Source organism: Staurois parvus, unplaced genomic scaffold, assembly GCF_062004578.1.
Source record: "Staurois parvus isolate SC_StPar_1 unplaced genomic scaffold, SC_StPar_1.0 ptg000022l, whole genome shotgun sequence".
In the NCBI taxonomy this organism is placed as follows: Eukaryota; Metazoa; Chordata; class Amphibia; order Anura; family Ranidae; genus Staurois; species Staurois parvus.
Window position 1 is genome coordinate 2,319,039 of NW_028317818.1, and position 21,364 is coordinate 2,340,402.

General features: G+C 41.4%; 1 protein-coding gene across 1 annotated transcript; it reads left to right on the forward strand.

Moving 5' to 3' along the window:
* The first annotated feature begins 2,262 nt into the window (after window positions 1-2,262).
* Window positions 2,263-5,007, forward strand: LOC149472151 (uncharacterized). The gene is made up of 3 exons (XM_089692402.1): window positions 2,263-2,448; window positions 2,631-2,790; window positions 3,892-5,007. The coding sequence occupies exons 1-3, from the start codon at window positions 2,268-2,270 to the stop codon at window positions 4,346-4,348; spliced, it is 798 nt and encodes a 265-aa protein (XP_089548528.1). The 5' UTR covers window positions 2,263-2,267; the 3' UTR covers window positions 4,349-5,007.
* The last annotated feature ends 16,357 nt before the right edge of the window (window positions 5,008-21,364 follow it).

Here is a 21,364-nt window from a genome sequence, read left to right on the forward strand (position 1 = left end):
ATAGTTACAATGTCTATTCCACATTTTCACAGCTCTCACTGTGAAGAAACCTTTCTGTGTTTGAAGATTACATTTCTTTTCCTCCAAACGTAAAGAGTGCCCCCTTGTCCTCTGTGATGACCTCAAGGTGAATAACTTTACACCGAGTTCACTATATGAACCACTGATGTATTTATACATGTTGATCATATCCTCCCTTAATCTCCTCTTCTCAAGAGAGAATAAATTCAGTTCCTCTTATCTTTCCTCATAGCTGAGCTCCTCCATGCCTCTTATCAGTTTGGTTGCCCTTATCTGTACTTTCTCAAGGTCCCCAATGTTCTTTTTGCGAATTGGTGCCCAAAACTGAACTGCATATTCCAGATGATGTATTACTAATGATTTGTACAGGGGTAATATGATATCTCTCTCTGGAGTCTATACCTCTTTTAATACAAGAGAGGATTTTGCTCGCTTTACAAACCGCAGCTTGGCATTGAATGCAATTATTAAGCTTGTGATCTACCAGAACCCCCAGATCCTTCTCCACCATTGATTCCCCCAGTTGTACTCCCCCTAGTATGTATGATGCATGCATATTCTTAACCCCGAAGTGCATAACCTTATATTTATCAACATTAAATCTCATTTGCCACATAGTTGCCAATTAAACAGTGCATTGAGGTCGGCTTGTAAATTGAAGACATCCTGTAAGGACGTTATTCCACTGCACAGCTTGGTGTCATCTGCAAAGACTGAAATGGGATTTTTAATCTCAGACCCTATATAGTTTATAAATATATTAAAAATTAAGGGTCCCAACACTGAACCTTGGGGTACACCACTGACAACCCTAGACCATTCAGAGTATGAATCATTAATCACTACTCTTTGAATACGATCTTTTAGCTAGTTTTCTATCCATTTACATATGGATTTTCCCAAGCCTGTTGACTTTACCTTACACATTAGCCGTTTGTGGGGAACTGTGTCAAACGCTTTTGCAAAATCCAAGTATACCACATCCACCGCCACCCCTCTGTCCAAGGTTTTGCTCACTCCCTCATAAAAAGAAATCAGGTTTGTTTGACAACTTCTGTCTTTCATGAATCCATCCTGTCTGTTGCTTAAAATATTTTTTTCCAGCAAGAACTCATCTAAGTGGTCTTTTATTAAACTCTCCAGTATCTTCACAACTATAGAAGTTAAACTAACAGGTCTGTAATTATTTGGTAAAGATTTTGACCCCTTTTTAAATATTGGCACCACATTGGCCTTACACCAATCCAGTGGTACTATGCCAGTCATTAAAGAGTCCCTAAAAATTAGAAACAATGACTTTGAAATGACAGAGCTCAATTCTTTAAGGACCCGTGGATGTATGCCATCCAGTCCAGGTGCTTTATTCACCTTTATACTGTCTAAATATTTTTGGATCATATTAATTGCGAGTTAATGTGGATCATCTGGAGCTGTGTCAATACCATGCCCATTATGGACAAGAGCTCCCCCATGCTCCTTTATATACACAGAGCTGAAGAAGGTATTAAATAAATTTGCCTTCTCCTTGTCCCCAGTCACCCACTCTAGATTATTTTGTAAAGGGCCTACATGCTCGGACCGGACCTTTTTACTATTAATATATTAATATAACCTGTTAGAAATTTTATATATAGTGCTACAGAATAGACAATGCACAGTCCACATGTACTTTTGTGCTTCACTGCAGCAAGGGTTTACCATAGATGCAGCTACAAACTTTTAAACACTGCCATCTACTGGTTGAAGACTATATCTCTACTGAATACTGATGTATTTGTTGGACAAAATACGTGAAACACTGTATTCCAAAAAGCAGGTACACTACAGTCACAAATGAGGTCTAAGGCTAAGTTCACACTAGCCTTGTAAGCAGGCGTTAAGCAGGCGTTTGAGTGGCGTTTTTAACGCTCTCCAAATGCCTAAGAAAATATTACACATGGCAGCGCACAGTGCTGTTCACACTGCAGTGGTAGCGTCGCGTCGCGGCAAAAATAACGCCTATTGTCGAGTCAGGAGGAGTTGAAGCTTTTCAACGCCTCTCATAGAAGTCTATGGTGAGGCTCCACAAACGCTCTGGTAGGCGGTTGCGGAGCGTTTGCGGGGCGTTTGCAGTGCTTTAAGAATTTCTTGAAAAAATGATTCAGGAGGAATATCATGTCCCATAATTCCCTGAAACAATAGAAGAGAGCATAGAGTGTCCTTCAGTCATTTCCTGCTATGCACTTCCTGTTTGTGCTGCTTATAAGATGGCTGACATCAATCTATCTATATTGATCCAGGAGGTAGAAAACAGACCAGAATTATATGATCCCAGCACCCCAACCTACTGTGATGCGTACAGAAAACGTGAGGCATGGATTGATATATGTAAAGTGGTCAGTGCAAGCAGCTGGGAATCACTGTCTGCAAAGGAGAGGGAGAATAAACGTGAGTAATTTTTTTTTCATGGGCAAAATTTTTCACGCTGCCCCTAAGCACAGATATTATTAAACTTGGACAAATACCATGTGCCCACACTTGCAGCATTTTATTCAAATGTGTGACTGCACATGGTCAGAAAAATGTGATTTTAGTTGTAAATGTTCTAATAGTATTTTTTTTTTAAACAGTAACAAATGTCAAAAAACGTTGGAAGTCACTCAGGGACAGGTTCAAGAAGGATCTGACAGCGTTATCTACCCAACCAAGTGGTTCTGCTGCAAAAAAAGTTAAAACGCACCGACCGTTCAATGAGCTTCACTTCTTGAAGGCTGTAATGAGCAAGAGACAGTATGTATTTCCCTATTGAATCTGCCTTGCTACAGTGGTTAAAATAATTAATTGATCTCCTGCAAGTTTGCCCCCCAAAAAATGAAAGCTTATAATTTTTATCACAGATGTATTTAAATGGGTTAAGTGTGTAGAGAGATTGATGCACAGCTCCTTCTTTGATGTATCAGTCTGCTTACACTTATTAGCCATAACATTATGACCACTGACAGGCTCCATGCACACTGACAAGTTTTTTAAACTAAAAATATGCTGGATAAAAAATGCTGGTAATGACATTTTTTAGTAGCGTTTTAGTAGTGTTTAGGAGTGTAAGCATTTTAAAAGCTAGAAAAAGCTGTTAGTAGAGTTTAGTAGCATTAGGAAGCATTTAGCATTTTTTTTTCTGCTGGAAAAATGCTCCAGGAAGCTGAAGCACAAAAAATGCTAACAGCCTAAAGTAGTGGGCATGGACACATAAGGATAACACTATTTAGCTTCTAGGAGCAGAAAGAAAATGCTATTTACAGCTTCTAGGAGCTTAAAGCAGAGCTCCACCCAAAAGGGGAAGTTCTGCTTTAAGGACTGCTCCCCATTAAGGATTGGCACCTTTCCTTTGTGGGGTGGGTACCCGAAATTGACAGGTACCCGCTCCCATTTCCGGTCTGATCGCCTAGCTGATCGGAAATGGAAGGTGTCCTCCCTCACTCCCTGTAGTCTTTTGGGACTACAGGACCATTCATGAAGCGTAGCGCTACTCACGCATGCGCAGTGGGTACCTGGCTGTGAAGCCGCAAGCTATCACAGCCGGGTGCCCACACTGAAGATGGCGGACTTCTGGAATGTGGGCGACACACCACAGGACCGAGGGACAGGTAAGTGGGTGTTTTCTAAAAGTCAGCAGCTGCAGTTTTTGTAGCTGCTGACAGAACATCAACCAAAAATGCAGAAAAACCACATGGTAAAAATGTTATAAATTAAGTGGCAGTTCAGGGAATACTCCTTACCTCTACCTTACATGGGATCAAATACTTATTTTACCCACTGTGTACTGTACATGTGACGCTGCCTATTGATAACTTTTTTAGAACTGTACATGATTTTCTCTTTTCCTTCACACAGAACTTCTGGAAATATTTCCGACAGTAGTGACAGTCAAGATGTCTGCACTCCAGACATGGATAACCTGGAAACAACAGTTATGGGGGATTACCAGTGCATTTCTCCTACTACGCCCTCCACTTCCCCTGTTCCAAGCACCACAAGGAGTGATCGTACACGGAGCTCTGCTTCGTCCAGGAAGAGAAAAGCTGATGTCGCAATTCCTCCAACCCAATTTGTGGAAGTATGTAAGGAAATGATGCAGCTAATGCAGGAGTCACGTGATGATCAAATAGGTGGATTTTTAAGCTCTATGGCACACGACATGAGGCAGATTCCAGCACATCGCTTATCAGCCCTGAAATATGATCTCCTTGGGGTCATACAGCGCTACATGCGCATGTCATCTGCAGTACCCCCACCAGAATCAGTGCAATACTCCAATTCCCCAAATCCAAGATATATATGCACAACATAGTGCCCCTTCATTTTCAACTCACACATTTCCAAACCACGCATCAGAGTATAATTCAAGTCCAGCGGACATTACACCAGGCGGGTCTGTAGCAGGTGACAACAGCCAGGCAGCACATTATACTCATTCTACTCATTCCTCATCTGAGCCAGTGTATAGAAACTTGTAAATTAAAAGAAGCCATAACATTATGACTACCCACCCAATATTGAGTAGGTCCCTGAACTCAACCAGACCTTTGAAGATGTGTCTGGGATATTGACAATGCTTTCCAAAAGCAGTTTACTGCTTTGTGGTGATGTGTACCTGAAAAGGTTATGGCACTGAGCCAGGCCCAATTTTTTTCTTGGATAAACTTGAGAGGGACTAGAACACTTGTCAGTATTGAATGCTGTCTGTGTCATCATTTGGAAGATTGAACCTCTCTTTGTCCTGTTCACCATAATCCTTATAAGTTTATTAAAACTTGGTTTGTCCACAGAACATTGAGATTGGATATCTTCCGATGGGGACATTTGTTCTGTTGACAACCAGGAGTTGCCAAACTTTACCAAGATTTTTTTCTCAGCTTCTGTTGTGGTAGTGTGACAGGAAGTGAAAGTATATATACAGTCAGGTCCATAAATATTGGGACATCAACACAATTCTAACATTTTTGGCTCTATACACCACCACAATGGATTTGAAATGAAATGAACAAGATATGCTTTAACTGCAGACTGTCAGCTTTAATTTGAGGGTATTTACATCCAAATCAGGTGAACGGTGTAGGAATTACAACAGTTTGCGTATGTGCCTCCCACTTCTTAAGGGACCAAAAGTAATGGGACAGAATAATAATCATAAATCAAACTTTCACTTTTTAATACTTGGTTGCAAATCCTTTGCAGTCAATTACAGCCTGAAGTCTGGAACGCATAGACATCACCAGACGCTGGCTTTCATCCCTGGTGATGCTCTGCCAGGCCTCTACTGCAACTGTCTTCAGTTCCTGCTTGGGGCATTTTCCCTTCAGTTTTGTCTTCAGCAAGTGAAATGCATGCTCAATCGGATTCAGGTCAGGTGATTGACTTGGCCATTGCATAACATTCCACTTCTTTCCCTTAAAAAACTATTTGGTTGCTTTTGCAGTATGCTTTGGGTCATTGTCCATCTGCACTGTGAAGCAGCGTCCAATGAGTTCTGAAGCATTTGGCTGAATATGAGCAGATAATATTGCCCGAAACACTTCAGAATTCATCCTATACTTTTGTCAGCAGTCACATCATCAATAAATACAAGAGAACCAGTTCCATTGGCAGCCATACATGCCCACGCCATGACACTACCACCACCATGCTTCACTGATGAGGTGGTATGCTTAGGATCATGAGCAGTTCCTTTCCTTCTCCATACTCTTCTCTTCCCATCACTCTGGTCCGAGTTGATCTTGGTCTCATCTGTCCATGGGATGTTGTTCCAGAACTGTGAAGGCTTTTTTAGATGTCGTTTGGCAAACTCTAATCTGGCCTTCCTGTTTTTGAGGCTCACCAATGGTTTGCATCTTGTGGTGAACCCTCTGTATTCACTCTGGTGAAGTCTTCTCTTGATTGTTCGTTTCATTTCAAATCCATTGTGGTGGTGTATAGAGCCACAAATGTTAGAATTGTGTCCATGTCCCAATATTTATGGACCTGACTGTATCTCCCCGATGGGACACATATGGCAAAAAGAAAACCCAAAGGGGATCTAGAGTGTTATCCAAGAAGAAAATTAAAATATTGTACATTGTGCTACTTGAAGTACAAACTAATAGGTGTTATCATTGGCTGGTATGCATATCATAGTGCTTGTCCATTGTGGTGCCCAGTGGGTCTTCCTTGACTACTATATCCTATAACATGGGTGCTCACCCTCTGGCCCTCCAGCTGTTGCTCTACTACTAGTCCCATGCGTCATTGCAAGCCGCTGACAGAGCATGACTCCCAAAGCAGAGGGATAATGGGACCTGCAGTTCCACAAAAGCTGGAGAGTCATAGATTGAGCAGCCATGTGTTATGAGTGTTGGTCAACAGGAGGAAATAGTAGCCAGAATTAGTAGTCTTAAAAGTGAAAAATTTTACGCTGCATTTGCACATTTGTGCTTTTTTTATTGTGATTCTGACTCCACATCTTAGCGTTTATTTCTGTAATACCAGAGAATGAATGCTAAAATCTTGGACTTTCCCCTTCTTGCAGTGCTCTGTTGGAAGTAACACGCACTACAGGACAGAGGAAACAAATAATGGGTTAAAAGAGGTGTTACATTTCTACGTTGATGTTGTTATATGCATTTGGAGCATACGGGTCTACATTTTATGTTTTTCCACAAAAAAGTTTTGCACTATTTGAACATGTGTATTTATTACAATAACGATACTATGTGTAGTTGCACTATGTATATGTCAAGAGCATATGGAAAATTGTTCCTGAAAAGTTTTCTCATTTGCTGTGACTGAAATAAATCCAAACATTTTGACAGTAATGATTGTATGAGTTTTATTACTTTTATACTGGTAATAACTATTCCCCTTATGAAAAATATAAAGCAAAATTTCCAAATGGAGTCTCAAAGATCCAGTATTTACTTGTACACAATTATATTAAGTTTAGGGTTCAGAACTTCAAACAATAGAAAAAAATGTAGAACAAGGAACACATTTTTAAAAAGGACTTTTATTTCATAACATGACTACATTTCATCGTCCCACAACACTTTTTGGGAATATCTCCCAGCAGAACATGAAAACAAGACATTGTGAACACTTATATACACCTGGTGAAGTTACTAGTCTCTGGTGATACGTGCTTGTGACTATATCAGTGTGCAACACTGCATTGCTTAAACATTGTAGGAGGAGTTATTATTCTCCCCTGATTATGAGGGTGTAGGACCCCTGAACCTCTGTCTGGACAGTGCTGATTGGTCCTGTGCTGATCACAGAAAAAAAAAATAAATATTAACGATACACACCGAACTGAGCATGTGCAAAATGCATACGGTTGAGTTGTCTTATCAGAAGATGAGAGGTGGTCACTTGAATAAGGGGAGGAACAGAGAGGGAATGATCAAAGGGCCTTTACACAATGCAGAGGGTTAACCCCTTAAGTTCCACAGTGAGTATAACAAGCATGCTTTTTACTGCATATACAGACTGACTGATGTGGGTTTAGAAACACATTACAAAACAGAGACAATTACACTTTGGAATATTGCCATGGGATTTCTCCCTCTGCTGACATAAAATAATTAGCAAACTCGTCCCTGATATTTGATGCCTGCTGGGTACCTCGTGCAGTATGACAAACAACACCTTGCAGTGCATGCGTCATGTGCGAGTCATCCACATTAATACCCTCTCTTTGATGGACAAAATTGTGGAGTGCACAGGCACTTTTAACAACAGTGTCAACATTTGCAGGATCTAATTGCATAGCACCTCTAAAGATCCTCCACTTATTTGCTAATATGCCAAAGGTGCACTCCACAAATCGCCTAGCTCGTGTTAGCCGATAATTAAATACCTTCTTCTTCAAATCCAGGCCTCTTTTAGGATATGGTTTCATGACTGAACTAGACAATGAAAATGCCTCATCGGCAACTAGGACATAGGGTAGGTGCTGTCCATTCTCTGTTATAGGACATGGGGATGGTATATTGAACCTTTCTTCCATTATTCTTCTTCCCATGTTTGAATTGCGAAACACTTGCGAGTCTGCAGAACTTCCATAAGCACCAACATCAATTGCAACAAAATTGTAGTTGCTATCAGCAATGGCCATCAGGACTATGGAGAAATACTTTTTATAGTTAAAATACTTGGAGCCACTGTTTGGGGGCATCTGAATACGTATGTGTTTACCATCTAACGCTCCAATGCAGTTCGGAAAGTTGCTGTTTCGATTGAAGTCATTGCTGATTTCCAACCATCGATCCTCTGTTGGTTCTGGCATTACGATTCCCTTCAGTACATTCCATATTGCATCACATGTGTCATGAACTATGTTGTGGATTGTGGCTTTGCCCAGAAGGTAATGGAAGTGGAGGGAAGAGAAGGATTCTCCAGTTGCCAAATATCTGTTAAAAAACCATGTAATTCGTAATTCAGTTCAGTAATGTTAAGGGCATATGTAAACTGTGTGTGTGTGTGTTCCACTTTTGATACATTAACCACCTCCCGCCCACCATATAGTAAAATGACTGGCGCAAGGTGGTTCTCAAGTTCTGGGAGGACATCATATGACGTCCTCCCATTCTCACTGCGCATGCGTGGCTCAGGGAGCGATCGACGGTGCGCCGTGTCCCTCGGACACAGCGGATCACTGATCCATGGAAAGAGCTGAAGATGTCGGCTCGGTCATGTGATCAGCTGTGTCCAATCACAGCTGATCACATGTAAACAGGGAAATGCCGGTTATCGGCATTTCTCCCCTCTCGAGTTGTTGGTGCAGCCTATCAGTGCCCATCACTGCAGCCTCATTAGTGCACATCAGTGAAGGAGATCACTTATTTACAAAATTTTATAACAAAAACTAAGCCAAAAAATTTTTTTTTTCTAAATTTTCAGTTTGAAACCCAGAGTTGATTAAATACCACCAAAATAAAGCTCTGTCACAAAAATGCTAAAAATTTCATATGGGTACAGTGTTGCATGATCACGCAATTGTCACTCAAAGTGCAACAGTGCTGAAAGCTGGAAATTGGCCTTGGCAGGAAGGGGGTATAAGTGCCCTGTAGGCTTGTGCTTAAACAGTAATCTTGTACATGGCACAAAATACAGCACTGTGTACACAATTTGGGCATACATTTGTTGTCACCTTAGATTACTTACCGCAACGTGACTAATAGACGTTCTTCTGGAGATACTGGACGCCTCAGTTTTGTTCTGTTGCGGATCAACCTGGGTGTTAGAATCTCAAGCAGTGCATCAAAAGATGTGATTCTCATGCGGGCATAGTCATAAAACTTCTGAGGGTAGGTGCGTAAATCATGGTACAGGGTATGGAAGTGCCCTTTAGAATATCTCTGAGATACAATTGGATGTACCCAATAGCGCCTGGATGCCCTTTTCCTCTTCCTCTGCTCAACCATTTGCTCATACATCAGCATCATCTGCAGGAGACAGAACATGATATGCAGCATGGTAATGGAATCCATTCGGGTGCGTTCCTGATGGAGTATGAACAGGAAACATTCACCAGGACAAGCCACACCCAATTGCGTATTTCCTCTTATGTCAGTTCCTAATGAAAAAAAAAAAAAAAAGGAGCGTTTTTAACGCTTGCAAAACGCATCAAAACCGTGCATATGGCGTTTGCAGAGCATTTTTACTGCCAGTCTACTGCTTATACCAACGCTCATTAACGCCCGTCAAACGCCTGTCTAACGCCTGTACTAACGCCATAGGAGCGTTTGGAAAGAGTTAAAAATTAGTCAAGTGTGAACGAGCCCTTACTCACAATGCCCCAGGAGCTGTCTGCCACTCAACAACCACAGGTAAATCCCCAATGTGGGAGATAAAAGATCCTTCTCCAGACCAGTACTTCAGAATAGTGCCCTGCAGCAAACAATCCTTTAGACATCTTCTCCAGGCCTTCAGCCTATCTCCTGCTGAGACCCAGATTGAAATTCCTGGTTTTATTAGCTGCCTCCAGGGGTAGCAGCCCCAGGTGGACTGGAACCTTCCCTGTAGAGTAAAGAACACTCTGGCAAGGCCTCAAAAATTTTGATCACCTCCCCAGCCACCTTCTAGATGCCTCCTTCCAGAGATTGGCTGGGGCATGATAAATATTCACACTGGTCATTTGAATCTGCCTACCCTGTATTCTGGAAACATTTTCCAGAAACAGGTGGCGGAAATCAAGCACCCAGCTTAGCAAACCCTGAACAGACAAAACCAATAGATCACTGCTCCACTCACTACAGTGAAGCCAAAAACTAAATTTAGCCTTGAAACATACTTAGAGGAAGAAGCTACATGTGTGTTATGTGTTCCCATTCACACAGCATACCTAAAGGGGTGGAGGGTATGGGCGGGATTATGTAAATATGTTTTTTTTTGGTCTTTTGGGTGTTTTGGTTATGTGATTAAGTTGTAATGTAAAGGGAGGGGGAAGTGGGAAGTTGTGAGGGGAGGTGGGAGGCGGAAGTATTTTGAGGTGGTATGTTGGGTTATAAATGGGAGGCTAAAATGGTTTTGATGGTGGTAAGGTGGTCGCTATGAGTGTAAATGGGAGGTTTAAGAGTGGGGTTTGTTGTGCTGAAGGGAGGAGGGTGGTCAAAAACCTTTTGGTGTGGTGTACTGGGGTGGGTGGATGTGATTGTGCGTGATATTGTTTTGTTTTTCTTTATTTTTCTGATTGGAACGGTGAGAGGGACAGCGGTGAAGGGAAAGCACAGGATGATTACTTGTTTAGAAGAAGGGAAAGGAATCGAGGGAGAGTTTTGTGTGATTTGAGGGAGGGGGGGATTGTGTGTGTTTTGTTTTTGTAATATGGTGTTTTTGTTGTTGTGAAATTTTTTGTTGAAATTGTATTTCTGATGGAAAGATTTACTTTCATTTATGTATGTAAATATTTTTATGACATTTTAAATAAAAGAATTAAAAAATTCACACAGCATACCTATTTTTTTTTCAATATTTCTTACTTTTAGATGTTTCTCAGGAGGAGGTGCCATGGTTGATTGAAGGTCTTTAAACAATGTTAGATTGAACCTGTCCCAACTCTCTCCTCATTAACATATAATTCAAGAAGCCCAGCCTTTTTACCTTTAACCCTTTGTTAGGACAGGCAGTGTTTAAATCTAGTTACAAATGATAATGAAGATCCGCCTGCACAGTACAGACAGGGTTAATTATGGGAAACACAGCTGCCTAGCCCCCTCTTAAGAGAACTACTTAGGGTAATTTTTTCTTGCTGGAGGGTCCAGAATAGAGCATCTAAAAAAGGGTGGGCTGCAATTTTTAACTATTCTTTTTAAAGCTATGCTATGTGAATGGTATGTAACAAATAAAAAGTTGGTATTATCCCAATTTGGCTGCAAAAGTTTCTTCTTTAGAGAAAAATTTCATTAACCACTTGCCTACCAATGTACATTTATAAAGGTCGTGGTAGACGAGTGGTTAAACAAGCTCACAGCTGCTACTGCAGATACCGGCTTTATGGCTAGGTTCACACTGTGTGAAGTAGTTGTGGGTGCAGGAATCGCAGCTGTTACCAAAATGGCAACCACCAACAGCCAAAACGTGGTGCTCTCTACAGACGCGTGGGGCTGCCATTCATTCTTAATGGCACCACCACACATCTCAATGCATTTGAGGGGGTAGGAACTGAAGGGAAATTGCATGGTGCAAATTGCATGCAATTTCCCTGCAGCAGTGGTTTTAAAATGGTGCAAGCACCTTTTTTAGCGTGAAACACAGGCAAACAAGGCCACAAATCAGCATAAGTGTGAACTTAGGGTAAGCACCAGTGAAGGGCTTTCCAATAAAAGTGATTAGGCATCTCTACAGGGCCTTTGCTTTCAGAAAATATATACTTCTTGAGGGGTTAAAGTAATTTCTAGCTAAAGATTCAGATTTTTAAAAATATAATCTTTATTTCTTATTAATCATACAATAAAAAATACAAATACAAGAGAAAGAAAGAATGCAAAAATACATAGAAAAAAAACACAAAATGTAATACATGTATTTCATATACTGTATGTACCACACCCTTGGGTGGAACTTGGCTAGATGTATAGGTTCAGCTCCCACCTGAATCTGGTGACACCTCCGATTATACCCAGAACACTTTGACACTCTGAGAATATTTTTTATGGGTTTTATTGAAGAAGACAAACCCTGAAAAAGAACTAGCTGATTTAACACAGGTAATGTACTTAAAACACAAATACCACTTTGCATAACACAGTTAGTAAGAAGTCACAATTCACTCGCCAAAGACTCCAAAAACTGACTAGTATCACACTGACTAGGGTGACATATGAGAGTGACATTGACACATGAAACAATAACTGTTAATGAGATTTAGCAGCTTAATGACATTTTCTATAGCAGTACTATCTAGAGCAGAAATGTCCTACCTAACCACTGGCCAATGGGATGAAACTTAAAGTCTTTCAATGTTGGGGCCCTTTAATCAATGGAAGGGCGCTCACTCTCTGCATGGGAGAGTATTTGTAATCCAGGGGTAGCAGAATAGCACAGTCTCCTTTAAGCAGAATCTTCCAGTGAACATTGCAATAGAAGAAAAACAACACTTCAACAAAATCTTTACCATACAGGTGAAATCCTGATATATTGACACTTGCTCAGTATATTCAGAGCATCAAGCTTCTGTGTGGACTTGGAACTAAACACACTCTTCAACCACAGCACAAGTTTTGAGGAGACAATCCATAAATATACAGTGACAGAGTTTTCTCATCAATCAGCAGCAGGAATAGCTAATTCTGAGCAGCTTGGGCTTTCCAAGATCTGTGTCACTCTGAGAATTAGAGAGCAGGCTTTTTCATGACCATTCTCCAGAGATGAACAGCAATTGCAGCAATATAAAAATCCCCTTTCATCACAGAGTACTCACTGTTTCTGGATTGTCCTCTAGATAGCATTAGACAGCAGTAGAAATCCTCTCTCTTTCAGCAGCTCCAGACTTTGAAAGACACATGCACTTGAGTGGCTGTAATCATGAGTGTCAGGAAGGACAATCCTTAGTTTGCACACTGTACTCCTGCAACAATTTCTCTGCACACACTCCCAGCCCAGCCCATGGACTCTAGCAGCACAGAGAGTGAGACTCTGTGACTTTACTCCAGGAGCCCTTGCTCCATGCTGTCCCCTGAAAATGTCTCCTTCCCCACATGTGCTTCTTCTTCCTTTCTCCTTCTCTCCTTTTCCTCCACAGCCAATCATAAGTCCAGCTGCAACAGTGCTGCTATGGGTGGATCCATCTCAGCTGTAGCAACAACCAATCAGAGCACAGTCCTGCTTTTTCTGTCTGTCACTCATAAAGAGGGAAAGAAAAAAAAATGGTTTACAACTACTGTTTAAGATTTAAAGCAACCAGCACATCTCTACATGTACTTGTAAAATGCACCCAAAATCAGACAATAGATCAGGGCTTCATATACATAAAAAGAAAATTTACAAAACCAATAGAGCATGTTGGTCTTATTCTAGCATATAGCGATATGCATGATCATTTAACTCTGGTTCCTGTTACCATGTGTCTAGGTTGCCCACGTGGCCTGGAACTTTTCAAATTTGTTCTTGCAGATGTCCATTTCTCAGCCTCCATGATATAGTTAACTTGTTTCATCCAAATTTGTATAGAGGGCATCTGTGGCTTTTTCCAATAAATTGGTATTAGTCCCATAGCAGCATCAAACAAGTGGGGGATGATGCTCTTCTTATAAGCCCCCATAGAACTAGGTGTATCATGGAAATACACTTTACAGGGTGGTGGAGGGTGCATTTCCCTCCAAGAAAAAGAAAGGACAAGCATACCTCCTAACTTTTTGAGATGGGAATGAGGGACACCTATTACCAAATGTACGTGGGCATAGGACATGCCCCCTGCCACACCCTCTTAAAGGTGAATCAGACAAAATAAATTAGTTAACCACTTGTCCGCCAGAGGATTTACCCCTCTTCCTGACCAGGCCATTGTTTGCGATATGGCGCTGTGTTACTTTAACTGACAATGCGGTCATGCAATGCTGCACCCAAATGAAATTTACATCCTTTTTCCCCACAAATTGAGCTTTATTTCAGTGGTATCTGATCGCCTGTGCATTTTTATTTTTTTGCGCTATAAACAAAGACCGACAATTTTTTAAAAAAACTATATTTTTGACTTTTTGCTATTAAACATGTCCAGTAAAAACATTTTAAAAATTCCATCATAAATTTAGGCCAAAATGTATTCTACTACATGTCTTTGCTAAAAAATAATCCCAATACATGTAAATTAATTAGTTTACATGAAAGTTATAGCGTTTACAAATGGCGGTATATATACTGGAATTTTTTTAATTTTTTACTAGTAATGGAGGCGATCAGCGGCTTATAGCGAGACTGCGGTGGGCATTGTGACACTGGGGGGAACTGACTTGGTGTCACTGACATCCCCAGTGACACCAATACAGTGATCAGTGCTAATAAAAAGCACTGACACTGTACTAATGGCACTGGGCAGGAAGTGGTTAACATGTGGGGCGATCAAAGGGTTAACTGTGTGCTGTTTTACTATGTGCTGTGTGTGTGTGTGCTTCACTGTAAGCACACTGCTTTGTATTGGGAGTGCAAAACTTGGTGCATCTGTGCATGGCAGCCAAACGGCTTCTAACTTCAGCTTGTTCAATTAAGTTTTGACAGAAAAACTGGAAACTGATTTGCTTCTGTGCAGAACTGCACCAGATTTTGCATTCTCCAGTTTTAGTAAATACAGTCCAATGCGTTACGTAGTTTGCAAATAAGTGAAAAGTATTAAATACAGAAACAAACTTTAAAAACATTCTCTCACCATTTATTTTACTGTTTGTTCTGCTGTCAGGTTTTACTACCACCATATTCTTTATTTAACAGATTTCTTTTCTTCTTTTCTGGGACAAAGGTTCTCCCCTAGAAAGAATAAAAATGTTTTGTTTTTTAAGTTAATTGAAAGTTTGTCCCCAGAAGAGGAACTGAGAGGAGACGTTCTAATGGAGCCCAGATAGCAGCGTAACCTTAAAGTAGGGCTCCACCCAAAAGGGGAAGCTCCACTTGTTTGCACCCTCCACTGCCACATTTGGCACTTTTTGGGGGGGGAGCAGGTACCTGGTTTTGCCAAGCACCCACTCCCACTTCCTGCTCAGTTCGCCGCAGTGAACTGAGCTGGAAGTTCGCCTCCCTCCTTCCCCCCACAGTCTTCTGGTACACTTCACAGGTCCCAGAAGACTACAGGGCCAATCACAAGGCGCAGCGCGACTCACACATGTGCAGTAGGAAACCGTCTGTAAAGCCGCAAGGCTTTATTTGCGGTTTCCCTTACTTGCAATACAGACATCGGGACCCCAGAGGCTAGTGAAGAACTATCCCGGGTGACAACAATGCTGGACCCCTAGACAGGTACGTGTGCTCATATTAAAAGTCAGCAGCTACAGTATTTGTAGCTACTGACTTTTAATTTTTTGTGGGGGAGCCTGGAGTTCCTCTGTAAACAAGGTACTAACCTTTCCCTATTCTATCTAAAATAAAATGTTCTGGGTATAGATATACTTTAATGTAAATGTGTGTAGTCGTTAAGACAAACTGTCCTTTTATAGAAGCCTTTCATGGCCCACCCATGATCATTTCTTCTGAGTCAATGGGGTTTATTTACTAAAGCTGGAGAGTCCAAAATCAGACTCCCTTCTGCATAGAAACCAATCAGCTTCCAGGTTTCATTGCCAAAGTTTCATTGAACAAGCTGAGGTTAGAAGCTGATTGGTTTCTATGCAGAAGGGAGTCTGATTTTGGACTCTCCAGCTTTAGTAAATAAACCCCAATATGTCTACTCCAACCTGATTACTTTTAGATTACAATGTCCACTACAGTTTACTGTTGAACAAAGCAAAAATATAGATGGAATGTAGAAATTGCTTAAAAGATGATTATTAAAAAAAATGTAAAATGATTATTGGTAAGACATAAAAATGTAAAATATAATATATTTCTTTATTTTGGTACCAAACTCATTTAAAATTTATCTCATGGTATTTCTAATAATTCCAATAGATTTTTCAGCATCACAAAATCCTAATACATTTTTTTGTCATTTAACAACTTGTCCTATAGGCCTCATGCACACTGGGCGTTTTTACAGAATAAACAAGATGAATGAGCGCAACTAAGTACAAATTAGGCAAACTGGATAAAAAGCTGCTAGCATATAAAGGTATACCTCAGCACCTCAGTAACAAAATACAAGTTTTGGATATGCAGCGCTAAATAAAGTGATACTATAAAAGACAAGGACTGATGTACATTATTAAAATGTTCATAAACAATAAATAAGTCCCAAATAGGATGGTGTTCCAATGGCTGTTAGGGCCAAGCAGTATAGTTTGATTCCGTGAAGTAATAGTACCATAATGTGCTTACCAAAAGTACAAACAAACTGCGCGTTGTATGCATATAATCTGTAAATGTGTCAAGGTCTGGTCACCGGTATGGCGTCATCAGGTACAGTGGCGGACTCTCAAGGATGATGTCAGGGTCCACCTCAGACTCACCATTGGGTCCAACGCCGTCCAGACTCCAGAAATCACTCCACCTTAAAGGGCTCGCAAAGTAACGAGACAGGGAGGCAAGATGGTGCTGATAGTGTAGTATCGTTTTTATTTTAAAAGAATCCAAATAAATTGAAACACACTCACATAGGATTAAAATGGCTTTCAGGCTTTCCTCATGGATGTGTGGTCATCAAAAGAAAAAGCGTCACAATGAGGGATTCCCCTGACATGTTTTGTGCGGAACACACGTTCTCAAAGGGGTAAATCCTCTCAGTGGGACGCCAGATTAATCTCTGGTAAACATGGTAAAATGCGGTACAATGCAGCAAACTGGCATTTTTGAGCCAAAATTATTCTTTTTTTTGTGGTAAAAACACAGAAAAACTGCTAACGCGGAAAAATGCAGCTAAACCCGGAAAAACTTGCATTTTTAATGCATCTTTATACAGCTATTACAACTGGCATTATATATTTTCTGAAAGCAGGTATCATAGAGAATAAATTTGTGGTAGTTCCAATTTTTGTATGTCACATGATATTAGCGCAACGGTTTATGAAATGCTAAATTTCAGCAAACATACACTAAAGTTAAGTTTGGGGCACACAAACACAATTATTTATCCAATTGTTTTGGAAAAATATAAAAGATGAAGTTGCACCAAGTAAATAGATACCCAATATGTTAAGCATTAAAACTTTGTAACAGCAACAAACTTTGTAACAGCAAAAAAAGTCAATACCCTATATTTTCTATAGGTGATGCTTTATAAGCCCCTACAAGTCATCGGTTTAGCATTACCCATGAGTTCTGGTGCTAAAATGATTGATCTCACACTGGCGTGCACAGTCATATGTAGCATGTGTAGCACAATTGCTGTTTTTTTACGTAGGCGCCCCAGCGATTGCCTATTTTTGTGTATGCCTGTGTATGTGAGGAGGCTCAAATTTTAAAAAGTACTGCACTATGAGCTGTTGTTTTCTTCCCGAGTGCCTGGTCTAATACCCTATGGCAGTGGTGGGCAACCTTTTTTATCAACTGAGCCAAATCTCGCAAAAACCACGATTGAAATTTATTTTGAGAGCCACATTTTTAAAACTGAAAATACATCCCCCATATAGTAATTCATCCCCCATAGTAATTCATCCCCCATAGTAATTCATCCCCCATATAGTAATTCATACCCCATATAGTAATTCATCCCCCATAGTAATTCATCCCCCATAGTAATTCATCCCCCATATAGTAATTCATCCCCCATAGTAATTCATCCCCCATATAGTAATTCATCCCCCATAGTAATTCATCCCCCATATAGTAATTCATCCCCCATAGTAATTCATCCCCCATATAGTAATTCATCCCCCATAGTAATTCATCTCCCATATAGTAATTCATCCCCCATAGTAATTAATCCCCCATATAGTAATTCATCCCCCATAGTAATTCATCCCCCATATAGTAATTCATCCCCCATAGTAATTAATCCCCCCCATAGTAATTCATCCCCCATAGTAATTCATCCCCCATATAGTAATTCATCCCCCATAGTAATTAATCCCCCATATAGTAATTCATCCCCCATAGTAATTCATCCCCCCTATAGTAATTCATTCCCCATATTGTGTCAATTCACTTACCTTTGCTCCGCGCGTTCCTCTCGCCGTGTTCCCGCGCCGTTCCGGTCTTCAGGGCGGACTGTGAGAGGAGAGGAGTTTGTCACGCTGCCCCGCCTACATCCTGACAGCCAATGTTTGCCACGCTCCGCGGGCCGGATTAAAAGGTCCGCCGGGCCGTATACAGCCCGCGGGCCGTAGTTTGCCCATTGCTGGGCTAGCTGCAGAGTCCTGACTTTTGGGGCGGCCGCCCGAGAGGAGGGAGGGGAGCGGGCGCCCGGCACACAGAAGAGCCGCATTAGAGTGTGTAAAGAGCCGCATGTGGCTCACGAGCCGCGGCTTGTCGACCACTGCCCTATGGATATGGATATGGTGGTGTCTATAAGAAGTGGATTTTCCTAGTGACACATCTGATTGCAGAGTATTGCTCCCTGAATATCGATTTGCTAGCCAAGTATTGGTTTTTGCAGAGTATTGCCCCTTGGAGATCAACTTTTAAAGCCAAGTATTGTTTCATCAGCCTGCTGACCATCGCTCCCAGAGCAAATAGCGCTTTATGCTGAGTGTTTTAAGTGTTTTTTTTTTACTTTTCATTTTATTGCTATCCCATAGGCGACCAATAGTCCCCTATGTGATAGCATATAAGTGACAAGTCCTCTTTGTGAGGGGAAGGGGTGGAGGGGGGCAGTGTGTGCAAGGAGGGGGCAGGAGTGGAGCAGTATATACAGTCAGGGAGCAGTGTATACAGACAGGCTCCCTCACTTGCAGCCACTAAGTGTCATTTCCGACTTTAAATGTAATTGGCGGCTTTTTTTCTCTTTACTTTATATTGCAAAAGAAGCTGTCATTCGCCCTGTTGCTGAAGTAAACAAAGGGGTAGGGTCACTCAGTGACATCACTCGCTGACCCCGCCTCTTTGTTTACTTAAGTGTCAGGACTAAATGACAGCTCCTTCTCAGAGCTACAGTATAAAGTAAAGAAAAAAAAAATCCGGCAATTACATTTAAAGCTGGCAATGACAGTTAGCGCTGGCAAGTGCAGGAGTTTGTCTATATACACTGCTCCTTCACTATATATACTGCTCCTCTCCTGCCTTTCTCTGCCCCCCCCATCTGCAGCACATACAGCCCCCCAAACCCCCCATCCTCTCGTCCCCCCCTCCCACCCGCATTCATTATGCTTTTTTTTTCTTTTGCTTACTTGCTGCTGTTAACGCAATCCCTGTTAGGATGCCAGCGGATGCCGGCTCCTAACAATCAATGCAAAAACAGATGCCAAAAAGGATCAGACAGATGCGCATGTAAACGGATGTAAATGGATGATCATCCATTTACATCCGTTTTTCCATAGAGATACATTGATGTCCATTTCTCATCCATCAAAAGATGGATGAAACACAGAAAAATGGAAGGCCTGTGTGAAAGGGGCCTAAAGCTATGTTCAATACACAATCGTGCTAGGGAAAAAAATGCTGGATAATTTCTTGTTCATTTTTGGATGATTGCTATGAACACAGCTTCACCTTATTACCTAAACCAGTGGTCTCCAAACTGTCTAAGCAAAGGGCCAGTTTACTGTCCTTAAGGCTTCAGGGGGGCCAGACTTTGGCCAGTGGGAGTAGAAAATGCCCCCTTATCTGTTTTAGTGGGAGGAATAGTGTCATGTTGTTGGTATGAGTGGGAAGAATAGTGCCCCCTTGATGGTTTCAGTAGGGGGAAATGTGCCCCCTCATTGGTGTTGGTTGGTGAAATAGTGCCCCAAGGGACAGGTAAAGGTAAGCAAAGGGCCACCTCCGGTCCCTGGGCCAAAGTTTAGAGACCACTGACTTAAACTATGAAAACATTCAATTTTGGTAAGTGAACAGACTATACTCCTGTCAATCTGGGGCACATGTGTCAAACATAAGGCTCACCGAATTTGGCCCACCAGACCATTTCATGTGACCCTAACAACTCTCCATTGTCACCCCCCCCCCCTTGTCTCCATCCCCACCTTGCCTCAGCAGTTGGCAGAAAAGGAGAGGACAAAACTCCCGCACTTCTCCGTGTAGTAGCGGAAAGGCTTGTCTTTGCACCACCCCTTGTCTCAACAGTTGGCAGCAAAGAGGAGGACATAACTCCTCCTACAGATCCCGCACTGCAGAATCCCCTTGTCTCTGCCTCCCCTGGTCTCAGCATTCAGCAGATTCTGGCAGCTGACTCCAGCCCCTCCTCTGGTCCTCCTCCATACCTTCCACTTTCTGCTTCCCAGCTCCACCCCCAGTCTCTTCTTCGGCAGCAGCACAAGGTAAGGGGGTGCACTGTGATGTGGGAGACTCTTGAGTTCTAAATGGGGACTCTTAACACAACCCTTTGAGGGCAACCATAATGCTGATGAGGCCCATGACAAAATTGAGTTTGACACCCCTGGTCTGGGGGGAGAATAGTGTTAGCTGTACTAGCAGTTTTAAACATACTAACAATATAAAACCAAGCTCCAGCTAATACTTTATAAGCAGCTACAGCAAACAATTTTTGGGATAAAGATTTTTCATAAACAAATAAAACTGATCGTTGTAAGAACCCCTGTCAGTGTTGAATGGTTTGTCTCATCCCTGTAACTGATACATCTGTAAGAAAGCTTGTTATTTTGAAAAGAAACAGATTTACTGGCCAGATCACCAAGTGACAATAGACAAAAGATAGCCTTAAAAAGAATACTAATGCAGCCATCACATCTAAGAACTGGTAAGGGGCAATATAATAAATGTTTGTTTTGGGGTTTACTACCACTTTATTTCAAATTTAGGTGATGACAACTGTTTTCTAATTCTTGATCACATTCAAAATTGTGGGCATCCTCATATAGCTCCCTATCTCTGGTGCCAGGAGAAACATATACTAAGGTGTATGTATATGCAACATGAGTAGCCCGCGATCACCAGCCAACTGCTAGTAAAAGTAGTCTATATTTTTCCTACAAATATCATGCAAACATAAACAGCCTTCTTTAGGAAATTAAGCAACATAGTCCATAACTCTGGTATTTAAAATAAAGATTTGGCCCATCCGCTGCAAAAAACAGGGTCTCTTAACAGGATTATGTTCCCATTGCCTCAGGGGTCCTAATGAGCAAGGTCACCAGCCATT